Below are 26,765 nucleotides of genomic sequence, written 5' to 3'. Positions count from 1 at the left end.
CAGTTTAGGAAGCTAGAAGTCTGAATTCAGGGTGCTCTCAGGGAAGACATTCTGTCTGTGCTGGCTCTAGGGGAAGGTCCTTGTCATCAATCTTCCCTAGTCGATGAGCTTCTCGGCACAATGGTCCAAAGGACGAGCTATTCTCCCAGCTCTTATTTCTTGTTTCTTGGTGGTGTGAGGTCTCCCTGTCTCTCTGCTTTTCTCTTTTACATCTCAGAAGAGATTGACGAAAGACATAACTTAATCTTACAGATTGAATCCTACCTCATTAACGTTACTGCCTCTAATCCTGCCTCATTAACATCACAGAGGTAGGATTTACAACACATAGGAAAATCACATCAGATGACAAAATGGTAGACAATCACACAATACTGGGATACACGGCCTAGCCAAGTTGACACATATTTTTGGGGGACACAATTCAACCCATGAAAAAGAATGAATGAGAACTGGGTAAATTAACACAGCCAGTATAGGCTACTCTCTTAAGTCTGGTTGTATTGGAAAGATAAAAGGGAAAGCAGAAGCTTGAGGCAAAGCAAGGGTTAAAAAAAGATATACTGATTTGTTCATTCATCCAATAAATACATATTTATATCTTTGTCTTTATTTGTAGTAAGATGAATAGATTCATAACCGAGGAGGAGGAATTAGTAAAGAGAAGCTGAAGATAACAGAAAGCAATTAATCACGCAAATTCCTAGAACAGGCAGGAAATAAAGGGCCAAAGTCCAGACAGAGGAATGAAGCATTACTTTCTCTGAGGCAGGAGGGAAAGAAAGTAATGATGACTAAGAGATGCCCTTGAGAGAGGGAGTGGACATTAAAGAAGTTACCCATGAAAAGCCTATTTTTCATGTGGAATAGGAGTCAAGATCATCTGCCATGACTGAAGGAACTGGAGGGAAATAGAAGGCTTGAGGACAGTGAGAAAGATTTGTTGTCTTGTTGTTAGGTGCCGTCAAGTTGGTTCCAATTCATAGTGACCCTATGTACAACAGAACTACCCAGTCCTGAGACATCATCATAATGGTTGTTACGCTTGAGCCCATTATTGCAGCCACTGTGTCAGTTCATCTGGTTGAGGGTCTTCCTCTTTTTCGCTGACCCTCTACTTCACCAAACACAATGTCCTTCGCCAGGGATTGATCCCTCCTGATAACATGTCCAAAGTATGCGAATGAAGTCTCCCATTCTTGCTTCTAATGAGTATCTGGCTGTACTTCTTCCAAGACACACTGGTTCATTCTTCTGGCAATCCATGGTATATTTAATATTCCTTGCCAACACCATAATTCAAAGTCATCGATTCTTCTTCAATCTTCCTTATTCATTGCCCAGCTTTCACATGCATGTGAGGTGACTGAAAACACCATGGCTTAGGTGAGGCATGCCTTAGTCCTCAAAGTGACATCTTTGCTTTTTAACACTTTAAAGAGGTCTTTTGCAGCAGGTTTACCCAATGCAATACCTTATTTGATTTCTTGTCTGCCGCTTCGGTGGGCATTCATTGTGGATACAGGTAAAATGAAATCCTTAACAATTTCAGTATCTCCTCCATTTATTATGACATTGCTTATCGGTCCAGGTGTGAGTTTGGTTTTTTTTTTGAAGTGTAACCCATACTAAAGGCTCTGGTCTTTGATCATCATCAGTAAGTGCTTCAAGTTGTCTTTGCTTTCAGCAAGCAAGGTTGTGTTATTTGCACAACACAGGTTGTTAATGAATCTTCCTCCAATTCTGATGCCCCATTCTTCTTCGTATAGTCCAGCTTCTTGGATTATTTGCTCAGCATACAGATTGCATAAGTATGGTGAAAGGATATAACCCTGATGCACACCTTTTCTGATTTTAAACCACACAGTATCCCTTGTTCTGTTCAAACAACTGCCTCTTGATCTGTGTACAGGTTCCTCATGAGCACAATTAAGTGTTCTGGAATTCCCATTCTTCCCAATTTTATTCATTATTTGTTATGATCCACACAGTCAAATGTTTTTACACAGTCAATAAAACACAGCTAAATATCTTTCTGGTATTCTCTCCTTTTAGCTAGAATCCATCTGACATCAGCAATGATATCCCTTGTTCCACATCCTCTTCGAATCCAGCTTGAATTTCTGGCAGTTCCCTGTCGACGTACTGCTGCAACTTTCAAATGATCTTCAGCAAAACTTTACTTGCGTGTATAGTCACTGTTTATGTTGTTGAAAAAAGGTATTTGCAATTAAGAAGTCATTTGTCTTGCGAAATTCTATCACACGCTCTCACTGTCGTTTCTATCACCAAGACCATATTTTCCAACTACCGATCCTTCCTCGTTTCCAACTTTCATATTCCAGTTGCCAGTAATTATCAATGCATCTTGATTGCATGTTTGATCAATTTCAGACTTCAGAAGTTGGTAAAAATCTTCAATTTCTTCATCTTTGGCCTTAGTGGTTGGTGCATAAATTTGAGTAATAATCCTACTAACTGGTCTTCCTTGTAGGTGTATGGATATTATTCTATCACTGACAGCGTTGTACTTCAGGATAAATCTTGAAATGTTCTTTTTGACAATGAATCCGCTGTCATTCTACTTCAATTTGTCATTCTCGGCATAGTAGACAATATGATTGTCTGATTCAAAATGGCCAATAACAGTCCATTTCAGCTCACTAATGCCTTTTTTTTTTTTTTTTTAATGCCTAGGATATGCATCTATGTGATATCCTAGGCATCTAGAAGGGTATCTGTGGTAAATGAGAAGGGAAGCTGATTAGAAACAAGTAAAAAAATCATTAAGACATACAGACAGCATGACTTATATTGGAAATGGCAATTTCTCAAACAGTTCACTCAGGCTGTAAATTAACTAAGCTAAGGTCAAAACCAAAAAAACCCATTGCTGTTGAGTCGATTCAGACTCAGCAATCCTACAGAACAGAGCAGAACTGCCCCATAGGGTTTCTAAGGAGGGGCTGTGGGATTCAAACTGCTGACCTTTTGGTTAGCACCCAAGCTCTTAACCACTAGGCAATCAGGGCTCCAAGCTAAGGAGAGGGTCAGGGCTTTTTCTACTTTGTATCCCTGCGATACAGCTGTTTATTGATTTACTTTTGTGTGGCCTTTTTAATCATGGTCTTGTAACTCCCACTCAGGTGACTGGGTGAAACTGTGTGACAGGGTAACCCAAGGGGATTAGTCAGTTTTGCCTTAAAAGAGAACCAATTCCAGAGCAGAGGAGAAGAGCTCACCATCACCAAGGAAGGAGAGACCAAGAGGAGAGACCCAGTGGCAGAGACCCGGCAGGAGGAGATGGCGCAGTGGGCTTCCCAGCCCATGGACAGAGAAAGCTGAGTGCCTTCTGGCAAAGACTGAGGGCAAGGGAGAGGCGTGCCTGCAAGCACAGCTGGTGAGAGGTTATCCATATGGAAAAACTGTATCCTGAGCATTCTTGAGCCTGAATTGTAACTGTTACTTCCCTAACAAATCCCATAATTGCGAATATAGGCTGTGAATTCTGTGTGGCCACTGCAATAAATTATGTAACCCAGAAGAGAAGTAGAGAGTGCTATGGGAGGGAAGGCTGGTGTCAGAGTTGGTAAAGATGGCCGAGAGAGGAGGCATGTCTGACCTCTACCTCATAGGAATCAGCCTTAGGCTGTTGATCTTGATTCTCCTTTCCCCTTGTGAAGTCACAGGAGGTCAGACACTGCTCCCAAGCCGTTTTTATAATCCTCCATGCTAAGCAGAGCACCTAAAACACAACAGGCCCTCAATACACGCTTGATGAATAAATGAGCAAGCCTACATATGAAAGAACAAGAAAAAAGTAACTCATCAAAAGTCTATTCATTCTTTTCAATGAGTTATAAACTGATAATTCCCCATGTATGTATGTGTGTGTATGTATCCATATGTATCAAAATTATCAAATATCTGCAGGAAAATTTATCAACTATGATGAATATTTCCATTCATTATCTTAAAAGAAATTCTTAGTTTTAGTAGAGACTTTCGCTATAATTACAAATACATTTTCTGAGTCTCCACAGTAAATGTCAAAAATTGTCAATTCCTATGTACTTACAAATACAAAACACACTTTTTAGCAGAAGCTACCTTTGAACTGAAGAACAAAATGATTTTGCAATTGTTCCTTCTGGATCTGACCTCTTGCCCTAGTTTCCCTTCTAGCTTTAAAATAGCTACACGTAAGATACTAACAGTGTATTCTTCCTTCAAAATGGCTAATATTGAAACAAAACATACTTTTTCGTAAGAAATGTACCTGCTATAAATATTTCCAAGCTATAATAAAAACATTAAGAACAGGTTGATTTAAAACACTGTAACCGCTTTACAACACTGGCATTAGAGAAAAAAATGAGCCTCAATATTAAGAACTAAGTGGTATACATCAGGATTTTCCCAAATTTATAATTCTGAAAAACATGATTTCACCCAAATTTACATTTTAACACTACTACTCCAGATTATAATATATCCAGGCTGGCAGCTGGAGTACAATATTAGCTAATGAGGATAAGCTCCTATTTACTGAATATTTACTATGTGCCAGACACCATGTGAAGTGCTTTATATGCATTAACCCCTTTAATACTCAAAACAACCAGGTAGGCAACTATATGTCTACAGTAACAGGCAAAAGTCATATAGTTGGCAAGATGCAGACCCAGAATCAAGCCCAGGTCTGCCTGATACCAAAAGGCTAGACATGATATTATAAGTAATGGTAAATTGCATGTTCCGTTGCTTTTCAAAAAGCGTTTTACAAAAAGTAAAACCTAAACCTTAAACTAAAGTTTCCTGGTTTTTCCTAATATGGTCACAGAAATTCAAAGGCTTAAGATAAACTTAGTTACGTTTAAAGAACCAGTTGTAACGGTTCATGGAAAAAAAGCAGTGTATCTGGAAAGAATAGGTACGAAGACCTTATACAACTGGAAAAAAAAATTTTTGAGCTAAATATCAATGGGAAAAAAAAAGAACACAGAAACACAAACTCTTTGAGGCTCACACTGCTGCCTTTTATATCTTTAAGACCAATTAAAAATTCTAGTTAATAATTCATTCTAGAAATGCAAAATACGTAAAAACTTAGCATTAGTTTTGCTAAAATAGTCAAGTAAGATACAGGACAACGTTTATTTGGAATACTACTTACAAAAAGGTTTATTTAACTACCTATACTAAAAAATTTGTTTACCGCTTACTGAGTGTCAGGCGTTGTGCTGAGCACTTTACATACGTTATCCGATTTAACTTTTAATTAATTCATTTGCTCAGGAAAAAAAGACATAATTTAGCATTGAAAAAACTATAGACGACATATCCATATATACATGTATTGCTGTTAGTTGCTGTCAAGTAAATTCAGACTGGGGTGACCCACATGTGCAGAATAGAACTGCTCCATGGGGTTTGCAAGGCTGTGACCTTTTGGAAGCGGACTGCCAGGCCTTTCTTTCAAGATACCTCTGAGTGGGTTCAAACCGCTAATTTTTTGGCTAGTAGTGGGGCACTTAACTGTTTGTGCCACCCAGTAATCTGTATGTGTGTATGTGAATATGCATGCATGTGGTGAGGGCGGTGTTGGTGCTGTTGTTAGTTGCCATCGAGTCAATTTCAAAGACACAACCACTCTTCACTTAACATGTCCTGTTGTCTTTGCTAATATTTACCAAGAGCCTATTGTGTGCCATCACTGGCCTAGGCACTGAGATTAAACAAAAAAAATGAGTAAGACCAAAATCATTGCCCCCCAAAAGTTCATAGACTTGCAGAGGAGATAAGCAAGTAAATAAACCCTTATAAAATAATATAGGAAGAAGTGTTAGTCTTTTCCTCAAACATCGTAGCAGAGAAAATACGACAGCAGAATCACCTAGTGCTAGAGTAATAGCGGCAGAAATCACAGGAGATCCATATTAAGAGCTTGGATAAAGCACTGACATTAGGAATAAAATTAGAGGGCAGATTCTACAAAGCTTTAAGAGGCAGAAGCAGCAAAAACAGATAACTGATTTGGGAGTGGAAGGGAACCAAGGAATGAAGTGAGGGAACAGAAGGAATCTAGCGTGACCTAGGACTGAGACAGTTATAAAGAAGAGCTTGGCTACATACATGCTGAGTTTGAAATGCTGTAAAACACTCAAGTGGAAGTCTATTATAGAAAACTAGATCTAGCACCCAGGAGAGATATCCAGACTGCAGATATATTTGGAGTCAAGAGCACATAGGTAGTAACTAGGACAGTGGGAAAAGATGAGAATATTGGCTTAAGAGTATAAAACGAGAAGAAGGTCAAGCAGAGCCACGGGGTACACCATCCATTAAGAAGCAGGAAAAGAATAATGCATAGGCCACTAAGGTAAAACAAACCCTCCATATCAACCCCACGCCTCAAAAAATAAAATAAAAACTTTTCACTTAACATATTGTGAAACCCGTCTATGCTCAGGCTCGACCATCCATGTAGCAAATATTTATTGTATATCTCCTAAGTCATAAGTTGTTGTGCTACCTGCTGAGGGCAGCCAAGGATGAAAATGATACAGTTCTTACTTAAAATAATCTAGCTAAGAACCCACCATCCATCCGTCAGTTTGTCGTACTGTAATTGTTTACATGTTGTTATGATGCTGAAAGCTATGCCACCAGTATTTCAAATTCCAGCAAGGTCACCCATGGTGGACAGCTTTCAGCAGAGCTTCCAGACTAAGAGAAGCTAGAAATAAAGATCAGGCAATCTACTTCCAAAAATAAGCCAGTGAAAACCCCACAGATCATGCAATGGTTAAGGCTGTATGTCAAGTTGGCTCAGCCATGATTCTCAAGTTTATATGTGATCACCCCCATGATGGGATCTGCTGTGAGTAGCCAATCAGTTGAAAGGGAGTTCCTCGGGCATGTAGCCTGCATCCAAATATAAGTAAACATTCTGGCTTTTGACCTCTCTGGATCCTACAGCTGCCTCCTGTTTGTCTAACCTTTGGTTCTTGGGACTTGGGCTAGCAGCTTACCTGCCGATCTTGGGATTTATCAATCTTCACAGCCTGTGAGCAAGAGTCCTGCTCTCCAGCCTACTGATCATGGGTTTGCCAACCCCTCCTGCTACGTGAATCAGGAGAAGCCTTGTAGTCTTGCCTGCCAATCCTGGAATTCATCAATCTTCTCAACCTGTAAGCAAGAGCCCTGCTCTCCGACCTGCCGATCTTGGATTCGCCAGCCCCTACGGCTGTGTGAATCAGGAGAAGCCTCTCTCCTGATCCAAAGACTTGGGACATTCCAGCCTCTACAATCATGTGAGCTGTTTCCTTGATATAAGTCTCTTTCTCTCTCCCTCTCTCATATTTATATGCTTTACTGGTTTTGCTTCTCTAGAAAACCCAGCCTAAGACAGATCACAACAGACTACTGTCCAATACAGTCCTGGAAAATTAGTCCCCTAAATTGGATGGGGAGCAATGGACTCAAGCATGTCTCAGCTATCATGAAGATGGAGTAAAAAAACCAACCCACTGCCATCGAGTTGATTCCGACTCATAGCGACCCTATAGGACAGAGTAGAACTGCCCCGTAGAGTTTCCAAGGAGCACCTGATGAATTCGAACTGCCGACCTTCTGGTTAGCAGCTGTAGCACTTAACCACTACGCCACCAGGGTTTCCGAAGACCGAGTAGGACCAGGCAAAACTTTGTTCTGTTCTATATGGGGTCACCATGAGTCAGGCCTGACTCAATAGTAACTAACAACAACAATGAGGACAGAAGCAGAATAGCAAGTAGGTTAAAAGTACAGGATCTACGCTGGAATCCATATCTCAACTCTGCCATTTACTTCCTACATGATCTTGGGCAAATGACTTAACCTACCTCTATGTGCTTCTTCTTCCTCATCTACAATAGGGATTCCTACATATTTGCTATGAAGATAAGAACCATGAGCCCAAGAATCATGTCATAAGGAGTAAATGACTTAATACATACAAAGCACTTGTAACAGTCCTGACATTTAATAAAGCTCAATAAATGTTTATAACCACAAAAATTACCAGAAATGCTGCATAGATGCAGTAAGAATACAAATAAACAGTATTACTGGATTTCACAAGCGGCAAACAGACCTCCACTTGGGGAAATTCAGAGATCACTTCACTGAGTTACCCCTCAGGGCACAGCTAGCTCAGACTGTACCTTTTTACGAATTAGAAAGCAGCCCACACGTGCACATCAACAGGAGTATACTCTGGATTTCTGTCATCACTCACCCCCTTGGCCAGCACATTTAAGCAGGATATAACCAGCACAATCATACATGGTGGCCTGGAAGGTAGGATATATAAAGCTGAAGAAAGATGCCAGCAGAAATGCATTAAGAAAGACTGTAAACTATCAAAAACCAAGTATATTCAGCCCAGACTGGCTCAGCAGGTTGGCCAGAGCACAGAAGCCACTTAGAAGCATAGCCGAAGATAAACTCAGAAAGGTAGATGAGGGACAGATCACACAGGATCATGGAAATCAATAAAGGCACTCACCTATGACTCTGAGCAGGGGAACAATGTGATTCCAATAGTGCTTTAGAAAGAGTAATCTGGCATTATGTGCTGGATGGATTTAAGCATAAATAGTTAAAAGATCACTGCGATAGTTTGCTAGTCTGAGTTTCTCAAAGGCTATGTGTCTCATTCTGTATCCTCCAAACTAACGTAGTGCTTGGGACAGAGTAGGCACTTAATAATCGTTTCGACTGAATGAATGAGCCAAAGGAAAAAGTAATTTGAGCCTTAATTAGAGTGGCAATAATGGAAATAGAAAGATACATATTGGAAAAATATCACAGAGATAGAAACAAGGGTTATTTGCTAGCTGATACAAAGTTGCAAGGACATGACAGAATCAATAAAGACTGTAAAACTGTGATAAATACTACGCGCTCTGCATTACAGGCTTCTGTGAGAATCAAACATAATTATGTACATGAAAATGTTCTTAAAAAAAAAATTGCCTTTCTCTGAAATAAAAGCTAGTCATCTTAGATAGAATTTACTGTGTTTAACCTTGGATATATCTCATCATTTTAAACCATTTGTTTTCCTTTTGTCTTCATTAGATTGTAAAAGCTTTAAGAGTATGCAATGTCCCTAATCTGTTATGAAGCATAATAAAAGTTTATTAAATATTTCTTTAACACTTTTTCACACCCAGAAAAACCGTTATTGAACCAATTTCAGCTATACACCACCAAAAATACACATACACACATACAATACTGTACCCTGTGAGATCTCAGGATCCTTTTTTATTTTTATTTTTTAAATAATATCTCCAGGGTTCCTGGCAATGAGTAAGTGCTCAATAAATGTTTGTTGAACTGAAATGAATTGATTTAGGAGCCTCACAGAGCTAATCAACTGCTTCTGATGGCCTTTATATTTCCCTCCCCAATCTCACTATTCTTCCCCATTGTGCATTAAATTTATACTGTAGACAAATGAGATGCATAATAGGAGTGCTTAAGAAGAAAAAGAAAATATAAAAAAAAAGAATCAAGGAATACGACTGTCAGTACGCATGATCAGTGGTGGGATACTGGTAAATGTTTAACAATTGGCTTTGGATGGGGTGAAGAGGAAGATATGCAGTGTTTGCCAAGTTCTACAGTTTAAATATCCCCATGGCCTATTTTAAGCTAAGAACATGATGTCAACTCATCCACAAAATTCCTGAAAACTTAACAATTGGCTCTCACAAGCCAGCTCAGCATACCACTGGATATAATATTTAGACGTATGGCACTCATAATCGCAAATCCTGCTCTGCAATACAACCCCTCTATGTCCCCAAAGAAAATTATAAAAAAGCAAGGAAAATCCATACCCTATTTCTATAAGGCCTTTACCTCAATTCTCAAAATAATCTTCTTTTGACCTGGACATATGGTCCAGCCCTGAAATTCCTTTTGCCTAGGCAAAAAATCCAAACTTTTATGATCATGCACCCATTATCAGAAAAAAGAATTTTGAGCGTACCTTCTTAATATACATTAACATATTTATTATTTTATAAATTATATTGGAGCTACTATATTAATATGATACAAATTAAAAAGTATATACAAAAAACATAAATTTAAAAGGATTAGATGAAAATTAATACAAATAGAAAAGTAAAATTTTCTTCCCATACCCCAAAGGACTGTCTTACATACCCCCTGAAGTTTACACAGGGGAGATCGCTAAAGTCAACATTTAAAGTAAAACTAATAGTTTCATACCTCTTTCCTAGGACTACAATCTAATCTTATCAGATTTTCCAACTCCAATGCTGAGACAAAGGCATGTATCAACCTGTAGAAAAGAGCCCAAGGACTTGAACAAAACTGGTCTAAGTAAAAGCAGGTCAGAAATTCCTCTTAAAATAACAACTTCATGGAATAATTAAGACTTCATAATAATGAATCACTAGAGAAATGCAAAGAATCTGTCTTATCTGGAGCTTTGAACCCCTTAAAACAATACATCCTATCACCAAGTCTCAATAAATGTCCATGTCCATCTGTATCAGCTCAGGTAGATGAAGGGCTTGCAGGAACCCTGAGCTCCCTCAAAAACCAAACGCATTCTCAAAATAAGTGCGATATTAATATGATGGTTAAGGTTGTGTGTCAACTTGGCTGGGCCATGATTATCGGTAGTTTGGCAGTTATGATATAGCCGTAATCACCTCCATGATGATAGCTGATATAATGAGATCACCTCCATGATGAGATCTGCTATGAGCAGCCAATCAGTTGAAAGGGAATTTCCTTAGGGTATAGCTTGCATCTAATATATGTGGACTTTCTGGCAAAGCTAGAGCGTTTTACTCACTCTGGATCCTGCATCTGGCTCCTGGTCATATGATCTCCAGTACCTGTGGCCTCCCAGCTCACCTATCGATCTTGGGTTCATCAGACCCTGTAGCTACATGAGTCATGAGAAGCCTCCAGCCTGACCCACAGACTTGGGACTTTCCAGCCTCTACAGCCATGTGAGCCATTTCCTTTATATAAATCTCTATTATATATCTATCTATGTATATATATATTTCATTGCTTTTGCTACCCTAGAGAACCCAGCCTAAGATATTAAAATATTAAGTTGGGAAATACTGAGTACAAGACTATGCCAAAAACATATAAAACACAGGAAACAGATGTAGCTCTTCTTTCCTACATGCAGGCAGTCCTCTCGCAGACTACCTTTCAAAATTATTTAAGTTAAACATGCTGCTCTCTAATCAAAAATACTATTAAGTATACAAGCTATATAAAATCAGTCTTTCTTAAGTATATATAAATTAATTAAAGAAGACAAAACAGTCAATCATCAAATACTGCAGTATGTTGTATTAGACTCATCACAGTGTGTGGCTCAAATTTCTTGCCTTTCTTCATAATTTCTGTACTAAATTTGTTACAGGTATCAAAAAGTGAAAAAAACAATCTTCACCAGGATCACAGAATACTGAAGACCTTCTTAAAGGAGACTTTCACCAGCATGTTTAAAAACAATTAGAGATACTAAATGCTTTCTGAACAAATGACCCAGAAATAGTCTTACTGCTTTTCCTTTCCTATAACCTCCAGAACTGTGAGGAAATAAATTTCTGTTCTTTAAAGCCTCTCACTTGTGGTATTTGTGTTACAGCAGCACAGTTTCTTATTCAGTAGATCTGCGATGGAGCTTGAACTTTGTATGTTTAACGAGTACCCAGGTATCTTAGTTATCTAGGGCTACTATAAGAGAAACACCACAAGTGGATGGCTTTAACAAAGAGAAATTTATTCTCTCACAGTCTAGGAGGCTAAAAGTCCAAATTCAGGGTGCCAGCTCCAAGTTAAGGCTTTCTCTCTCTGTTGGTTCTGGGGGAAGGTCCTTGTCCTCAATCATTCCCTGTTCTAGGAGCTTTTCCACACAGAAACCCAAAATTCAAAGGATGCGTTCTGCTCCTAGCAGTGCTTTCTTGGTGGTATGAGGTCCCCCTGTCTCTCTGCTCACTTCTCTCTTCAGTATCTCAAAAGACAGTGATTTAAAACATAACCTAATCTTGTAGATTGAGTCCTGCCTCATTAACATGACTACCTCTAATCCTGCCTCACTAACATCATAGAGGTAGGATTTATAACACATAAGAAAATTATATCAGATGACAAAATGGTGGACAATTGCACAACACTGGGAATCATGGCCTCATCATGATGACAAACATTTTTGGGAGACACAATTCAATCCAAAACACCAGGTAACGCTGATGTTGCTGGTCCAGGGGCCACATTACAGAACTACCATTCTAAGGAAACAGAGATCATTAAAAGACACATTTTTTTAATTCTAATTAGTATCCTCACAGAGATCCAAGAGAATGATACAACTATCTTTTTTAAAAGTAGAAAGGTAAAACACTTTTGAAAAGGAAGAAATAATTTTGGAAAATTAAAAATACTTCCAAATTAAAAAAAACTTTCAGAAGGGCTGAATAAGAACTAAAATCCAATACAACAGTCTGGAAAATAGCCTAAGACATCTTCTAAAACACAGAGAAAAGGACAATGAGATGCTGAATATAAGAGAAAAATTAACAAGCATACCCATTAAAAAAAAAAAAAAGTAGCTGTCAAGTCGATTTCAACTCATAAGGGTCAATATCTATCTAATATGGTTTCTGGAAAGAGAATAAACACATGAGAATGTAATCAATGAATATGAGAAATTTTCCCTAAATTGAAAAACCCTCAAGCCTTGACATACCAGGGCCAATTTCCAAGGAGGTAAAGTTTTTTAAAAGCTAAACCTAGATGTATATTTGCAATGCTTCTAAACACAAAAGATATAAAGAAAACCTTAAAACTCAGGTTACTACAAAGGAATATGAATCAAACTAGCATCAGAAATTTCATTAGCATTCTAGAAGAAACTGGAAAATTGCTTTCAAAGTTCAGAGAAAAATTTTTGAACCTGGAATTCAATTATGAAGGTAAAATACATAATCTTCGGAAATTCAAAAACAAAGAAAATGTACTTCCTGTATCTATCAGTTTCCTATTGCTGCCATAAGAAATTATTACAGAAGTCCAAAATGGGTTTCGCTGGGCTAAAATCAAGGTGTCAGCAAGACTGCACTCCTTCTGGAGACTCTGGGAAAGAATCCACTTCCTTGCCTGTTCCAGCTTCTAGAGGCTGTCTCCATTCCTTGACCCTTTTTATCTTCAAAGCTACCAGAGGTAGACTGAGTCCTCATATTCAATCACTCTGAATCTGACGCCCCTGCCTCACTCTATCACTTATAAGAACCCTTGTTACCACAATGGGCCATAATCCAGAAAATTCTTTCCATATCAAACCCTTAACTTAACCACATCTGCAAAGTCTCTTTTGCCATGTAAAATAACACACAGGTTCCTGGAATTAGGGTGTGGACACCTTTTTTTTTTTTTTTTTTGGAGGTGGGGGAGGCTGTTATTCTGTTATTCAAGGATGTCCTCCAGAAAACAAAAAAATGGAATTCAAGAAAAAGGACAATATGGGATCCATGGAAGTCTGTTCCCCAAAGAGGAAGAGAGTTGAAAAGAAATCAAAACAGAAAAACTTGACTGTGATATTGGAATCTTCTCAATCTAGAAGTACAAGTTTAGAGAAACATGATTATTATATTTTCTTCTCTAAGAGTCCAATTAACACTACTCAGTTCTAAAGTGAATAATATTCACATAACCAAAATATTTTAAATGCTGTTTACTAGTTTCCAATTTTAAGAAACAACATAGAGCCAAACATCAGAAAACTTGAATGTTTACATGTCTAGTTCCAGGTTCTGGCAGATTCTGGACTCCTTACATCGATACCGTACTTGCATAAATACCACACATTATTTTTCATATGTAGTTATCTACTGGGAACTGAAGTTACATAGTAACAGTAGAAAATAAGAAACACAGCCCCAACTAAACATATCAAATGATTGTAAAATGTGTTTTATAAAATAGGTATGAAGGAGAAATTAAAGTCAGTGTGAATTTTTTTAACTAGCTGATGATTTATGGAGTTACATATTACGTTCAATGTTTATTTTTATTTTAAACATTATGAAAGGATAAGAAAGGGGCACTCTCAACATTACAGGTGGAATATAAACTGAAGCAAACTTTTAGAAGTACACCTTCTGACCTAATAATTCCACTCCCAAGAATCTACACTACAAAAATATCATCACTTAGTATGTAAGAATACTATATAAGAATTCCTCTCTAGCATCATTTGGAATAAGAAAAAAAAAAAATAGGACTAAATATTTCATTAGAAGAGAAATTAGTTGATTATGGTCCACCATATTACAGAATGCAACAACCATTAAGAAGAAAGGGGTACATCATGGAAATATGTGTGCAAACATATAAACATGCGTATTTTAAATTTTATGTGCAGAGAAGAGCTAGAAGGATATACATAAAACAGCAGCCTATGATTAACTCTTTAGAAGAAAAAGGGGAGTAGATGAGTCTTCGGTTTCATATTGCACATATATTCTGAATTTTGTTCAATAAGCATACACTACTTCTAGAATATATTTTACCTTAAACAAAATCTGAATTACTAGCACTTAAAAATTGAATGAGGAATAATCCTTCGTAAACCATAATTGGAGAAAACTGGTTTAGCACATGACCTCTATGCAAGAAAACCAAAGTGTTTTGTGGGATATCTAGTAAACAATACATGATCAAATTTAAATGCATCATCATCAAATATAAGCAGTATTAATGGCAGCATTTTGAGATCCTTAAAGATGTGCGACTTACTATAGCTGTATGACACAGCTACCGACAGACTAAATTAAAAACATCAATACGCTCTTTACATTGTCTATTAATATTCACCTACCGAATCGTTTGCTGCTAGTGCAAGTGCAAGATTCACTGTAAGAAATAAAAAATAATTAAATTTAGTAACTTTTCTTCTATTAAAATTCATTTTGCCTGTTAATATTTTCAATGTATTAACCAAAGCACAGAAATGTTTAATGTATGTCCCTTCCTTGTATACAAGGAAATGAAGAGAATGCAGAAAGTAAAAAGGATTAAAAAAGTTAATATTCTAACATAAGCACTAGATGCCTGCCTCAAAATCAGCATTATAAATAACTTATTTATAATTTGTTACAATTTTATTTAAATAATCCATTTAGTTAAAAAAAATTAATGGAATATATAGCTTCAATTATTTTCAAAAGCATGTTTTGCAGAAAAATTATCCACATCGGTCTTTTAACAAATAAAAATGGCTACAATCCTATTGCCCTTTCAAAATAAATGCTGATATTGCAGAAGTTTCAAGTGTTGAAATCACAAATACCCATGTACACAAAAGGCTGGACCACTGTTTACAGAGGGAAGAGAGTAAAGAGTAAGGGGGTAAAATGTGAATCCCAGAGACATTAAAAGAAGGAAAAAATCAGTCCCCAGGCTACTGTTCCCTTTCCATCTTTAGCCCAGCAATAGGGATATGCTACATCTGAGAAGAAAGAAAGGTCACAAATTAATACATTTCCAAGACTGATAAGCAAATAGACCCTCATGCTGTGGATCAGTTATTTACAGAAGAATATTATAAACGATGCCTGGGTTGTTTCTTTTATAGAAGTTACGAGCAAAAGCTTTCAAGGGATACCCAGTGCCGTCACCCAGTGCCATCAAGTTGATTCCGACTCATAGCAACCCTATAGGACAGAGCAGAACCGCCCCACAGAGTTTCCAAGGAGTGCCTGGTGGATTCAAACTGCTGACCCTTTGGTTAGCAGCCATATAGCACTTAACCACTACGCCACCAGGGTTTCCTTTCAAGGCATACCTAGTTCAAATCCCAGCTCTTCCACCTTCTATTGCATAACCTTGAGCACACTATTTAACTCCTAAATATGTTTCTCCTCCTCTATAAAATGGCAGTAATTTCTATTTAATATCTGTCGTGAGGATTAAATTAAATAATGTAAGTAAAGTACTGAGCCTATGGCATGGCACTTGATCAGTTTTTATGAACTATAAAATAATTCTGAATTTCAGGTATATGGTAGGTTAAACATAATCCAACTTCTAAACAAAAACTTTTAGAGTGTTTACATTTACTTAAGCACCTACTGTGTGGCACACTTCCTACACTTTCTCATATATTTTCTTATTTAATTGCTTTCACATTACATGGCAATAGATGCTCTTCCACCTAAAAACAGTATACAAACTGGTGAAATAGCATCCGTTTTAAATGAGTGCTAACCCACAGATTCAACCAATCGCTTCACACAAAACCCAAAGAATTTATTGCAAAAGTCATGAAAATACCTTTGATTTTTAAGCAGTCCAAGTGATCACAAAGAACCCAAAAGAACTCAGAGCACTGGAAGCAAATAAACGTACTTGGAATTTTCAAAAGATATGGAGAGGAAGATTCAAGAACCAAAGACTAAAGCCCTCTAAATTTTAAAAACACAGTATCAAACAGATAGACTGTAAGCCCTTAGAAAAGAAAGCAAAAATGTATAGGATACAACATGAATTTATTAACAACAAATCACTAACAATTTTCTATCTCTCGAATCATACATTAGCAGTCTCTCACAAAAACAGTATTTAGTATATCTTAATTTCCTCAAAACACTTGGCAAACTCTTACATAATTCCCTAGGTCAAAACTGGAAAAAGTGGAGCTAATAACTACGTAGTTGGATTTGTAGCTGGTTGAACAACTATAAAATGCTATACCCAGAAAGTACTGAATATGGCTACCATGTCAACTCACAAGAAGATGTCGAAAGACATTCACAGAATTCTCTACCTGTACCTGCTTATTTCAAAATGTCACTGACTTCTGGGAGGGAAAAAAACCAAAGTTTAGACGATCTTCTCAGGTTGGAACTATGCCAAAATTAAAACAAAATTTAATAATCATTAAGGCTTAAAAAAAAAAAAATCAACTGTAAAGAGATACACTGGGTAAAACCTGACTTATCATTCATTCCTACTGAAATGATTAAAAATTCAATGTGAGACAACAAGTAGAAATGAGTGTTTTTTACAACTGGCAACTGCCAAAATTCCTGGATAATTCTTTGTAGCGAAAAAAAATTACCTGGCTCCAAATTAATAATACAAGCTACCCGTGGTAAGTAGCACTGGGGGAAGAAGTTCTCCTTTTACTTTATTATCCTGGAATAATTTTTTTAGAAATAAAAGGTGTCTTTTGAAAATGTCTTGGGAATATCTGATGATTAAGTCTTGGACCACAACCTTGTATGCATGTAAAAGCTAGACAATGAATAAGGAAGACCAAATAAGAATTGACACATTTGAATTATGGTGTTGGCATAGAACCTTGGACTGCCAGAAGAATGAACAAATCTGTCCTGGAAGAAGTACAGCCAGGATGCTCCTTAGAAGTGAGGGTGGTGAGACTTTGTCTCACTTACACTGGACATGTTATCAGAAGGGACCAGTCCCTTCTCCCTCCTCCATGGTATGGAGGGACTCTGCTAGTCATTGTGGCTCAACATGGCCATCTTAAAACAAAGGCAGTAGTGACCCCAGGTGAGAAACACAGGGAAGCAACTTCATGGCATTCCTATAAGAAACAGAAACTGTACAGACACATCTGGAGAGAAGCAACGTGAGCGGATCATGATCCAGGTCTAAGGAAAGAAAACACAGAAAGGAGAGTGAGAATTACAGGGATTTTGCCATTCACAGAGCAGGAAGTGAGCCAGGATCCAGAGCCAGTAATTTGAGGAAAAATCAGAAAAAAGAACAAAAAAAAGGAAGAAACTCTCAAGAGTTACATGGGACACTATCAAGAGGAATAATCTACACGTGATCAGAATTCCAGACAGGAGGAGGCAATAAAAAGTGCAGAGAGAATTTCTGAAGATTTGCTGACAGAAAACTTCCCTAATATCATGAAAGGAAGAAGATATCCATCTAAGAAGCACAAGGAACGCCATACGGGATAGATTTCAGAAGAAAATCACCAAGACATATCATAATCAAAGGTTTCCAAAACCAAAGACAAAGAAACAATCCTGAAAGCAACTCAGGAAAAACGAAAGATCACCTACAAAGGGGAACCAATAAGACTAAACTCTGATTTCTCGCCAAAAACCATACAGGCAAGAAGGCAATGGGACAACATATATAAAACCCTAAAAGAAAAAAATTGCCAACCAAAGAATTATGTATCCAGCAAAATTGTCTCTCAAATACAATGGCGAAATAAGGACATTTCCAGATAAACAGAAATTAAGGGAATCTGTAAAAACCAGACCAACCTTACAAGAAATATTCGAGAGAGTCTTCTGGGCAGAGAACCAACAACATAAGACAACAACGTGACACATGACAGCACTGTCCAGATACCAAACCAGACAAAGAACCCTCAAGAAAAATAAAGCTAAACTGAAATCAGGGAACCAGAGACATCAGTCTGTAAATGATGACAACTTCGAAACAAAAAAAGAGGGAACAAATGGTGTAAATATAGAACTACCATATGGAAAGGAAGTCAAGGCGATATCAAGAAATAAAAGGCTGCTTTAAACTTAGGAAGATAAAGGCAAACTTCAGGGTAACCACAAAGAAAATTAACAAACCTACTCATCAAAATAAAGAAGAAGAAAATCATAAAATCATAAGTAAAGAGACAGAGAATGGCAAAATGGATTTAAAAAAAACACAATCCATCAATAAGGTCTCAACAAAAGACACACTTTAGACACAAAGATATAAATAAACTAAAAATCAAAGAATGGGAAAAAATATGTCAAGCAAACAGTAGCCAAAAAAGAGCAAGAGGGCAATATTATTCTCAGATAAAATAGGCTTTAAGGCAAAATCCACAATAAAAGACAAGAAGGAACATTACATAATGATTAAAGGCTCAATCCACCAAGAGGACATTACCATAATACATACATACACACCCAACGAAAGGGCTCCAAAATAAATAAAACAAACTCTAATGCCAAAGAAAAGAGAAACAGACAGCTCCAAAAGAATAGTTGGAAACTTTAACACACCACTTTCAATGAAGGATAGAACAACTAAAAAGAAACTCAGTGAAGATACAGAAATATTTTCTAAATTTCACAATCAACCAACTCGATCTCTTAGACACATACACAACACTTCACCCAACAGTAGCAGTGCGCACATTATTTTCCAACACACATAGATCATTCTCTAGAATAGACCACTTCTTAGGCCACAAAGCAAAATTCAATAAATACGAAAACATCGAAATAATACAAAGCATCTTCTCTGATCACAACACTATAAAATTAGAAATCGATAACAAGAAAAACAAGGAAAAATTTAAATGCATGGAAACTAAGAATAATACTTTGCTTAAAACCCACTGGGTAATAGATGAAATCAAAAAATTTCTAGAATCAAACGAGAATAAAAACACAACATACCAAAATTTTTAAGACACAGAAAAAGCAGTTCTCAGAGGTCAATTTATAACAATAAACATACACATCAAAAAAACAGAAAGGACCAAAATGAATATCTTAGCCCTACAACTTGAACAAACAGAAAAAGAGCAACAAAAGAAGGCTACAGCTATCGAAAGTAAGGAAATAATAAAATTAGACCAGAAAAAGAATCAACAAGACTAGAAGTTGGCTCTTTGAAAAGATAATAAAAATCAACAAACCACTGCCCAAATTGACAAAAAAAAAAAAGAAGATGCAAAGAACCCAAATAGGAAATGAGATGGGAGACATTACAAAAGAACCAACTGAAATAAAAAGGATCACAACAGAATACTACAAAAAAATGTGCTCCAACCTAGAGGAAAAAGATAAATTTCTAGGAACACACTACCTAACCAAACTAACACTAGCTGAAGTAGAAAATCAGAACAGATTCATAACAAAAGAAGAAATTGAAAAGGTCATAAAAAAAACTCCCAACAAAAAAAAAGCTCTGGTCCAGATGGCATCGCTGAAGAATTCTACCAAACATTCAGAGAAGAGCAACACTACTCAAACCACTCCAGAACACAGAAAAGGAAGGAACAGTCCCGAATTCATTCTATGAACCTGGCATAACCCTGCTACCAAAGGCAAAGACACAACTATAAAAGAAAACTACAGACCAATATCTCTCATGAACATAGATGCGAAAATTCCAACAAAATTCTAGCCAATAGAATTCAGCAACATGTCAAAAACATAATACATCATAACCAAGTGGAATTCATCCCAGGTATGCAAGGACAGTTCAACATTAGAAAATCAACGTAAACAACCATATAAATAATACAAAGGAAAAGAATCACATGATCATCCAATTGATTCAGAAAAGGCATTTGATAAAGTCCACCACCCATTCTTGATAAAAGTTCTCATCAAAATGGAATAGAAGGAAAATTCCTCAACATAATTAAAGCCATATATATGAAACCAATAGCCAATATTTTTCTCAACAGAAAGAGACTGAAAGCATTCCCCTTGCAAACAGGAATCAGACAAGGATGCCCTTTATCACCGCTCTTACTCAATATTGTACTGGAAGTCCTAGCTAGTGCAATAAGACAAGAAAGTGAAATAAAGGGCACCCAAATCGATAAGACAGAAGTAAAACTATCCCTATTCACAGACAATATGATCCTATACATAGAAAATCCCACAGATTCCACAAGAAAGCTACTGGAACTAATAAAAGGATTCCGCAAGGTGCCAGGGTACAAGACCAACATACAAAAATCAGTCAGATGCCTCAACACTAACAAAGAGAACTCCGAAAAGAAAACCAGGAAAACACTACCATTTACAATAGTCCCCCAAAAGATAAAATACTTAGGAATAAATCTAATTAGGGATGTAGAAGACAAAGGAAACTACAAAATATGCAAGAAACCATAAGAGACCTTCATAAATGGAAAAACATACCATGCTCATGGATAGAAAGACTTAACATTGTGAAAATACCAATACTATCAAAAGTGATCTACAGATACAATGCAATACCGATCTAAATTCCAACAACATTCTTCAAAGAGATGGAAAAACTAATCACCAACTTTATATAGAAAGGAAAGAGCCCCCAGATAGGTAAAGCATTACTGGAAAAGAACAAAGTAGGAGGCCTCACACTTGCCAATCTTAGAACCTACTATACAGGCACTGTAGTCAGAACAGCCTGGTACTAAGCCAACTCTTCAGATAGGGATTAGACCGGACTAAGGGACAGAAAATTATACTGGTGAAAAGTGAGCTCCTTGGATCAAGTAGACACATGAGACTATGTGGGCAGCTCCTGTTTGGGGAAGAGATGACACGGCAGAGAGGGGCAGAAGATGGCCAAACGGACACGAAAATAGAAAGCGGAGGGAAAGAGTGTGCTGTCTCATTAGAGGGAGAGCAACTAGGAGTATACAGCAAGGTGTATATAAGTTTTTGTATGGGAGACTGACTTGGTTTGTAAACTTTCACTTAAAGCACGATAAAATTTTTTTTTTTTAATTTCCAAACTAGAAAATTAAAAGAAAAAAAAAAAAAGAGCCTGGTGCTGCTAAAAGGACAGACACATAGGCCAATGGAACAGAACTGAGAATCCAGAAGTAAATCCATTCACCTATGGGCACCTGATCGTCAACAAAGGGTCAAAGTCATTCAATGGGGAAGAGATAATCTCTTGAACAAATGGTGCTGGCAAAACTGGATATCCATCTGCAGAAAAATAAAACAGCATCCATACCTCACACCAGACACAAAAACAAACTCAGTATGAATCAAAGACCTAAATGTAAAAACTAAAACTATAAAGACCATGAAAGAAAACATAGGGACAACGTTAGGGGCCCTAATCTATGGCATAGAGTATCAAGCATAACTAAAAATACACAAACAACAGAAGATAAACTAGATAACAGGGACCTGCCAAAAATTAAACATTTATGCTCATCAAAAGACTTTACCAGGAGAGTAAAAAAAGGACCTACAGACTGGGAAAAAATCTTTGGCGATGACATATCTGATAAAGGTTTAAAAAAAAAAAAATTTTTTTTTTTTTAATCTAAAATATATAGAAACTTCCACAACTCAATGACAAAAAGACAAACAACCCAATCACAAAATGGGTAAAGGGCATGAACAGTCACTTCACCAAGGAGGACATTCAGGCAGCCAACAAATACACAAGAAGATGCTCCCAATCATTAGCCATTCAAAAAAAAAAAAAAAAGACCCACTGCTGTCCAGTCAATACTATAGGACAGAGTAGAACTGCACCATAGGGTTTCCAAGGCTGTAAATCTTTACAGAAGCAGGCCTTTACATCTTTCTCCCAAATTCACCATTAAGAGAGATGCAAATCAAAACTATGATGAGATACCATTTCACCCGGCAAGAATGGCCCTAATCGAAAAAATAAAAAAGAATAAATGCTGGTGAGGTTGTGGGGAGATTGGAGCTCTCATATACTGCTGGTAGGAATGTAAAATGGAAACCACTATGGAAAATAATATGGTGCTTCCTTTAAAAAGCTGGAAATAGAAATACTGTATGATTCAGCAATCCTACTCCTAGGTATATATCCTAGAGAAATAAGAGCAGTGACACTAACAGACATAATCGCACCCATGTTCACTGGAGTATTATTCACAATAGCAAAAAAATGGAAACAACCTAAGTGTTCATCAACAGATGAATAAACAAACTATGTACATACACACAATGGTACACTAAGCAACAATAAAGAACCATGGTGAATCCGAGAAACACCTCACAACGTGGACAAATGTGGAGGGCATTATGTTGAGTTAAATAAGTCAATCACAAAAGGACAAATACTGTATGAAACCACTATTAGAAAAAGTCAAGAAAAGATTTATGCACAGAAAGAAATAATCCTTGATGGTTACCAGGGAAGGGAGAGGGTGGAAGGAAAATCATTAACTAGACAGTACACATGTGTTAACTTTGGTGAAAGAAAAGGCAATACACAATACAGGGGAAGTTAGCACAACCTGACCAAAGAAGACATTAGAGGAACACACACACAAAAAAAGGCAACTGAAGAAAATACTACAACATATACCCTACAACAATAGTAAAAACAAACAATAATTTATAAGCAGATACATAGGTAGATATGTATGTAAAATAGCAGTAGCAGATAGTATAGGAGTATACCCACATACACATATGGGTTTGGCTCTGGATATTTTTGCATACATTTATTTGCATGTGCAGCATGCATATTCATATATATAACAGAGCACACAGTGGGCACAGTCATAGAAGCTTCCTAGACGTAAACAAACACCTTGAAGGGCTGAGTTGCAGGGGCTGAGGGCTAGGGATCATGGTCTTGGGGGCCATCTAGGTCAACTGGCATAACATAGTTCATAAAGAAAATGTACTACATCCTACGCTGGTGAGCAGCGTCTGGGTCTTAAAAGCTTGCAAGCAGCCATCTTCGATACAACTGTTGATCTCATCCCATCCAAAGCAAAGGAAATGAAAACAAAACAAAGACACAAGGCCACATGAACCACAGCCTCCACTATAGCCTGTCTCCAGAATAACTAATAGATTTTTTTTTACCCGACTACCACCAGCTACGGCTCTGACCAGGATCACAAAAGACAGTCCCAGGCAGAGCAGGAGAAAAATGTAGAACAAAATTCAAATTCACAAAAAAGACCAGACGTACTGGTGTGACAGAGACTGGAGGAAGTTCTAAGACTAGGGTCCCTAGACACTCTTCTAATTTAGAACTGAAGCCACTCTCGAAGTTCACCTTTCAACCAAATATTAAAACCAAAAACCACACTGCCTCGAGTCAATTCTGACTCACAGCAATGCTGAAGGACAGAGTAGACCTGCCCCATAGGGTTTCCAAAGCTGTGATCTTTATGGAAGCAGACTGCCACATCTTGCTCCCAAGAGCCAAATATTAGACAGGTCTATAAAACAAACATTTAACATGCTGTTGAGGTATGTGTTCCTTAGAATAATCAAGTATATAAGACCAAATGGGCAACACCTGCCCAAAACCAAAGATGAGAAGGCAAGAAGGGGCAGGAAAACCAGACAAATAGATATGGGAAACCCAGGAGAGAAAAGGGGAGAGTGCTAATACATTGCAGGGATTGCAATCAATGTCACGAAACAATTTGTATATAAATTACTGAATGGGAAACTAGTTTGCTTTGTAAACTTTCACCTAAAGCACCACAAAATGTTCAAAAAAAAAAAAAAAGCAATAAACAATAAAAAGGATCACCAAAAAAAACTCTGCTCACAGTATATTAATATATGGTATACATGATACAAAGATTAGATGATGTCTTAAATAACTGAAACAATGTTAAACCTTTTCAAGCATTTTCAAAAGTTAGATCTATGCTATTTGTAAATGGTGAAAATTACATTATGGTTAAATGAAAAAAGGTCACGATAACGTAAATAATCTCATTGCAACTATGTGGGTATATGTACATTGACCAACGTTGGAAAAGAAAATCAAAGAACAGAAAAAATTGAATATTAAAGTTATTAGATTTTTTTTTAAGTAAAAATAATGATAACAGCAACCAATTACTGAACACTTACTATGTAGAAAACACTGGACTAAGCAGTTAGCTCATTCAATTTACACAACCACTTATGAAAGCGGTTATTATAATTCCCCCTTTACAGTCAAGTAAACTGAAGATCTGATCAGCAACCTGACCACCTTTTCCTCAGTTAAGGAGTCAAAGACCTGGTTATGTACCTAGTTTTGTCTAATTCCAAAATCTAAGCTCCTAGCCATTATACCAATTCCTGATGCTAAGAAACCAGCTATGAAAAAATTCTCAAATTACTAAACTTTCTTTTAAGTAACTATAATTTTAATACTGTGCACTTGGCAAATTAGCAGAAATTCTAAAGGAGGATCAGAATTAATATCCTATAGTACCTGCTGTAGTGGATTTTCCAACTCCGCCCTTTCCAGAAGCCACAACTATAACTTGGTTAACACCTTCTATAGGTTTCTGCTTTGGAAGTCCTCGGGACATGATTTGCGTTCTTCTTTGTTTTAGGGTCTCACTCTCAACGCCAGAGAGCTTAAAAAAAAAAAAAAAAAAGCGTCTTAAAAAAGCCTTCTGAATTATCATGCTGTCAACGTAAAAACAAATCGGGTTTGCGAGTAAGAGGACTTTCTTTTCTAATCTCATTGTCATCTCCACCAGTTCAGCCTTTAGTACTATTTACCTACTGCTACTGATGGCAAATGTAAAGACACATTAAGTGAAACTTATCTGCCAAGACACGCTGACATTAAAAATGTAAAGAAAATAAATTGCCTCTTTTATGTTGTTAAATTATCCACGTTTTCCTTCTCTTTGACTTATTTGCTAAATAATCCAAAATCAGGAAAGCAACTTGCAATATATACATCCATGTTCTAACCGTCAGTTTCTTGAACCTCGGCCTGGCCCTACTGGGGGTCTGCCTGGAAAGTGTGGGCGTGAAATGTGGTCTCACTGAGCCGCCAGGTGCGTAGTGCCCCAGGAGGGACTAAGGCGAGTCCTTCGCAGAAGGCGGCGCCAAGTAACCAGCGGCCCTGCAGCCCCAGCATCTCCATCCCGCCCACCTCTGCCTGCCTCGCAGCACCACCGACCTGGCGCCGAAACACCAAGACTCGGCTTCCACCAAGCGGGGCAGCGGCCCCGCCACAACCCCGGAGCAACACCCCACCAAAAAGCAGCAAACGCCGCCACGGCCCCATGGCGTGCAACACGTCCCCGAAGCCGGGCCCGGAAACCGTCGCGGCTAGCGCGAAATGATGACGTCACATGGCAACGCTCGGCTTCCCCTCCCTAGCTACCGGCCTTCCTCAGCCAAAGAATCCAATTTGCTGTGGTGGTTTCATTTGTAGCCAGACGCAAAAATTTTACAGCATTTTAGCAAATGTTCACGAAGCAGTTTTACATGCATCAACTCATTTGGTCCTTACAGAAGTCTTGAGGTAGATAAATAGGAAACTCTTACGGGTTTTATATTCTTCGAAAAACTGAGCCTTGGAAAATTTAAAGAGACCTGACATATGGTGGAGCTTGAAAATGATTCCAGGTTCTCTCACAGCGTGGAATATGGTCATTTAAACATTGCCACTGTGAATTATTTCACCTTTTTTATTTTCAGTTTTTTCCTTAAGTGATCTAGTATTTATAGTAGTCTATTAAAAACCGAAGACACAAGGAAAATACTAGCCCAAAGAACTAAAGGACCAAATGAACCAGGGCCTCCACCAACCTGAAACCAAAAGAACCAGATGGTGCCCAGCTACCGCCAATGACTGTTCTGACAGGGACCACAACAGAGAGTCTCAGACAGAGCAGGAGAAAAATATAGAACAAAATTCAAATTCATGTAAAAAGACCAGACTTAATGGCCTAACAGAGACTGGAGGAACCCCTGAAACTATGGCTCCGGACGCACTGTTTACCCAGAACTGAAACCATTCCTGAAGCCCGCTCTTCAAACAAAGATTAGACAGAACTATAGAACAAAAAATAATACACACAAGGACTGTGCTTCTTAGTTCAATCAGGTGTACAAAAACAAATGGGCAACTACTGTCCAAAAGCAGTATGAGAAGGCGGGAAGGGACAGGAACTGGTTGAATGGACACAGGGAACCCAGGGTGGAAAGGGGGAGTGTGCTGTC

The 26,765-nt window shown here is 37.6% G+C and overlaps 1 protein-coding gene across 5 annotated transcripts in view; it reads right to left on the bottom strand.

Moving 5' to 3' along the window:
* The window catches only part of NUBPL (NUBP iron-sulfur cluster assembly factor, mitochondrial), a 250,736-nt gene extending 224,873 nt beyond the window's left edge, over positions 1-25,863 (bottom strand). For 3 of the 5 annotated variants that reach the window (XR_007518860.1, XM_049897604.1, XM_049897605.1), the window contains exons 1-3: positions 25,717-25,863; positions 25,012-25,159; positions 14,936-14,970 (exon numbers count right to left, since the gene is read on the bottom strand). Coding sequence is in view for 3 of the 5 variants with exons in the window: in XM_049897604.1 (XP_049753561.1) it covers positions 14,936-14,970; positions 25,012-25,159; positions 25,717-25,824 (291 nt within the window). In the remaining 2 variants the exon portion in view is untranslated. Of the gene's footprint in view, positions 1-14,935; positions 14,971-25,011; positions 25,160-25,505; positions 25,613-25,716 lie in introns of those variants that run through there. The other 2 variants (XM_049897606.1, XM_049897607.1) reach the window with 2 other exon arrangements.
* Positions 25,864-26,765: the final 902 nt, after the last annotated feature.

Source organism: Elephas maximus, chromosome 10 (genome assembly GCF_024166365.1).
Source record: "Elephas maximus indicus isolate mEleMax1 chromosome 10, mEleMax1 primary haplotype, whole genome shotgun sequence".
NCBI classification, from domain to species: domain Eukaryota; kingdom Metazoa; phylum Chordata; class Mammalia; order Proboscidea; family Elephantidae; genus Elephas; species Elephas maximus.
The sequence above is the reverse complement of the archived record's forward strand: the minus strand, read 5'-3'. Positions and strand labels throughout refer to the sequence as shown.